The sequence below is a fragment of the Lepidochelys kempii genome, chromosome 1, assembly GCF_965140285.1.
Source record: "Lepidochelys kempii isolate rLepKem1 chromosome 1, rLepKem1.hap1, whole genome shotgun sequence".
NCBI lineage: Eukaryota > Metazoa > Chordata > Testudines > Cheloniidae > Lepidochelys > Lepidochelys kempii.
Genome location: NC_136380.1, coordinates 167,727,119 through 167,730,222, shown reverse-complemented (window position 1 = coordinate 167,730,222; position 3,104 = coordinate 167,727,119). Strand labels below are relative to the sequence as shown.

The 3,104-nt window shown below is 48.2% G+C and overlaps 1 protein-coding gene across 1 annotated transcript; it reads left to right on the top strand.

Moving 5' to 3' along the window:
• The first annotated feature begins 1,221 nt into the window (after positions 1-1,221).
• Positions 1,222-2,880, top strand: LOC140905436 (uncharacterized). Its single transcript, XM_073328830.2, has 2 exons — positions 1,222-1,774; positions 2,363-2,880. The coding sequence occupies exons 1-2, from the start codon at positions 1,222-1,224 to the stop codon at positions 2,878-2,880; spliced, it is 1,071 nt and encodes a 356-aa protein (XP_073184931.2).
• Positions 2,881-3,104: the final 224 nt, after the last annotated feature.

Sequence of the window (3,104 nt, the reverse complement as noted above, 5' to 3'; positions counted from 1 at the left end):
GGATGAGATGTTTGTTAAGGATTTTGCAGACAGACAATCTTTTTTCCTGAAGTAATCAGTGTAGTGATCAAGAGTGTGGTTTCGTCTGCTCTGTGGTATCCAGACAGATGATTCTTTTTTCTTATGATTGTTGGTGGGGATGTGGTAATTGTGAGTAGTGTTGTCACTGTTGTGAAAGGATTCTTTAAGGCAGAGATGGTGGAAGAATTTTTCTAGTTCTCCATGTTAGGATGGGATCCGGTTCTGTGGTGGGGCAGAATATCAGTCCCTTAGAGAATAAAGATAATTCAGTTCCAGTGCGAGGCAGTCTTGATAAACTGGTGATGATTGGGTGTCATGTAGCATCCATGTGGTGGATACTGGAGATGGTGTTCTGTGGGTCATTGAGTAGTTGTAGTTGATTCCACTTTTTATTTTTGTGTTGGATCCCTGTCATCAGTTTTTTTTATAGTTGTTTTGGATTTCTTGCATGATTTCCAGGTAACTTTCCTTGTTTTTTTCCTTCAATGTGTGAGAGCATGTGATGATTTCTTGTCTGAGATGGTCTCTTCTGGAGTATATGAGGTGCAGTAAGTGGTCCTCAGTTTCTTTGAAGTCCATCTGCAATTGTTCGACATATTTGGAGTATACTGGAAGCACTTAAACTGCCTGACTCTATGTGGCTGGTTCGTGTTCATGGATTACTAAGCAGAGATAGGTGCCTCCCTACAGCCAGATTTAGGCACCTATCTCCATGACAGGGGAAGGGCTTAACACCTCTTCCCCCCAATCATCAGCATCTCCCATTGTCTAGCTTAAGCATCTCCCTGCCTAGCATGTCTTTTGTTCTCATTCTGCCCTGGTCTACACTAGGACTTTAGGTCGAATTTAGCAGCGTTAAATCGATGTAAACCTGCACCCGTCCACACAATGAAGCCCTTTATTTCGACTTAAAGGGCTCTTAAAATCGATTTCCTTACTCCACCCCTGACAAGTGGATTAGCGCTTAAATCGACGTTGCCGGCTCGAATTTGGGGTACTGTGGGCACAATTCGATGGTATTGGCCTCCAGGAGCTATCCCAGAGTGCTCCATTCTCACCGCTCTGGACAGCACTCTCAACTCAGATGCACTGGCCAGGTAGACAGGAAAAGAACCGCGAACTTTTGAATCTCATTTCCTGTTTGGCCAGCGTGGCAAGCTGCAGGTGACCATGCAGAGCTCATCAGCACAGGTGACCATGATGGAGTCCCAGAATTGCAAAAGAGCTCCAGCATGGACCGAACGGGAGGTACGGGATCTGATCGCTGTTTGGGGAGAGGAATCCGTGCTATCAGAACTCCGTTCCAGTTTTCGAAATGCCAAAACCTTTGTGAAAATCTCCCAGGGCATGAAGGACAGAGGCCATAACAGGGACCCGAAGCAGTGCCGCGTGAAACTGAAGGAGCTGAGGCAAGCCTACCAGAAAACCAGAGAGGCGAACAGCCACTCTGGGTCAGAGCCCCAAACATGCCGCTTCTATGATGAGCTGCATGCCGTTTTAGGGGGTTCAGCCACCACTACCCCAGCCGTGTTGTTTGACTCCTTCAATGGAGATGGAGGCAATATGGAAGCAGGTTTTGGGGACGAAGAAGATGATGATGAGGAGGAGGTTGTAGATAGCTCACAGCAAGCAAGCGGAGAAACCGGTTTTCCCGACAGCCAGGAACTGTTTCTCACCCTAGACCTGGAGCCAGTACTCCCCGAACCCACCCAAGGCTGCCTCCTGGACCCAGCAGGCGGAGAAGGGACCTCTGGTGAGTGTACCTTTTAAAATACTATACATGGTTTAAAAGCAAGCACGTGAAAGGATTACTTTGCCCTGGCATTTGCGGTTCTCCTAGATGTAGTCCTAAAGCCTTTGCAAAAGGTTTCTGGGGAGGGCAGCCTTATTGTGTCCTTCATGGTAGGACACTTTACCACTCCAGGCCAGTAACACGTACTCGGGAATCATTGTAGAACAAAGCATTGCAGTGTATGTTTGCTGGCGTTCAAACAACATCCGTTCTTTATCTCTCTGTGTTATCCTCAGGAGAGTGAGATATAATTCATGGTCACCTGGTTGAAACAGAGTGCTTTTCTTCAGGGGACACTCAGAGGAGCCCATTCCTGCTGGGCTGTTTGCCTGTGGCTAAACAGAAATGTTCCCCGCTGTTAGCCACAGGGAGGGGGGAAGGTTGAGGGGGTAGTCACGCGGTGGGAGGAGGCAAAATGCGACCTTGTAACGAAAGCACATGTGCTATGTATGTAATGTTAACAGCAAGGTTTACCCTGAAAGAGTGTAGCCACTGTTTTATAAAATGTGTCTTTTTAAATACCGCTGTCCCTTTTTTTTTCTCCACCAGCTGCATGTGTTTCAATGATCACAGGATCTTCTCCTTCCCAGAGGCTAGTGAAGCTTAGAAAGAAAAAAAAACGCACTCGCGATGAAATGTTCTCCGAGCTCATGCTGTCCTCCCACACTGACAGAGCACAGACGAATGTGTGGAGGCAAATAATGTCAGAGTGCAGGAAAGCACAAAATGACCGGGAGGAGAGGTGCAGGGCTGAAGAGAGTAAGTGGCAGGCTGAAGACGGGGCTGAAGCTCAAATGTGGCGGCAGCGTGATGAGAGGAGGCAGGATTCAATGCTGAGTCTGCTGCAGGACCAAACCAGTATGCTCCAGTGTATGGTTGAGCTGCAGCAAAGGCAGCTGGAGCACAGACTGCCACTGCTGCCCCTCTGTAACCAGCCGCCCTCCTCCCCAAGTTCCATAGCCTCCACACCCAGACGCCCAAGAACGCGGTGGGGGAGCCTCCGGCCAACCAGCCACTCCACCAGAGGATTGCCCGAAAAAAGAAGGCTGTCATTCAATAAATTTTAAAGTTGTAAACTTTTAAAGTGCTGTGCTTAAAGTGCTGTGTGGCATTTTCCTTCCCTCCTCCCTCCTGGGCTACCTTGGTAGTCATCCCCCTATTTGTGTGATGAATGAATAAAGAATGCATGAATGTGAAGCAACAATGACTTTATTGCCTCTGCAAGCGGTGATTGAAGGGAGGAGGGGCGGGTAGTTAGCTTACAGGGAAGTAGAGTGAACCAAGGGGTGGG

Coding starts and splice junctions, on each gene's coding strand:
- LOC140905436 (XM_073328830.2), top strand. CDS start 1,222: ATGGAGTCCCAGAATTGCAAAAGAGCTCCAGCATGGACCGAACGGGAG. Junction 1,775..2,362: donor AGGCGGAGAAGGGACCTCTG/GTGAGTGTACCT, acceptor TTTCTCCACCAG/CTGCATGTGTTTCAATGATC.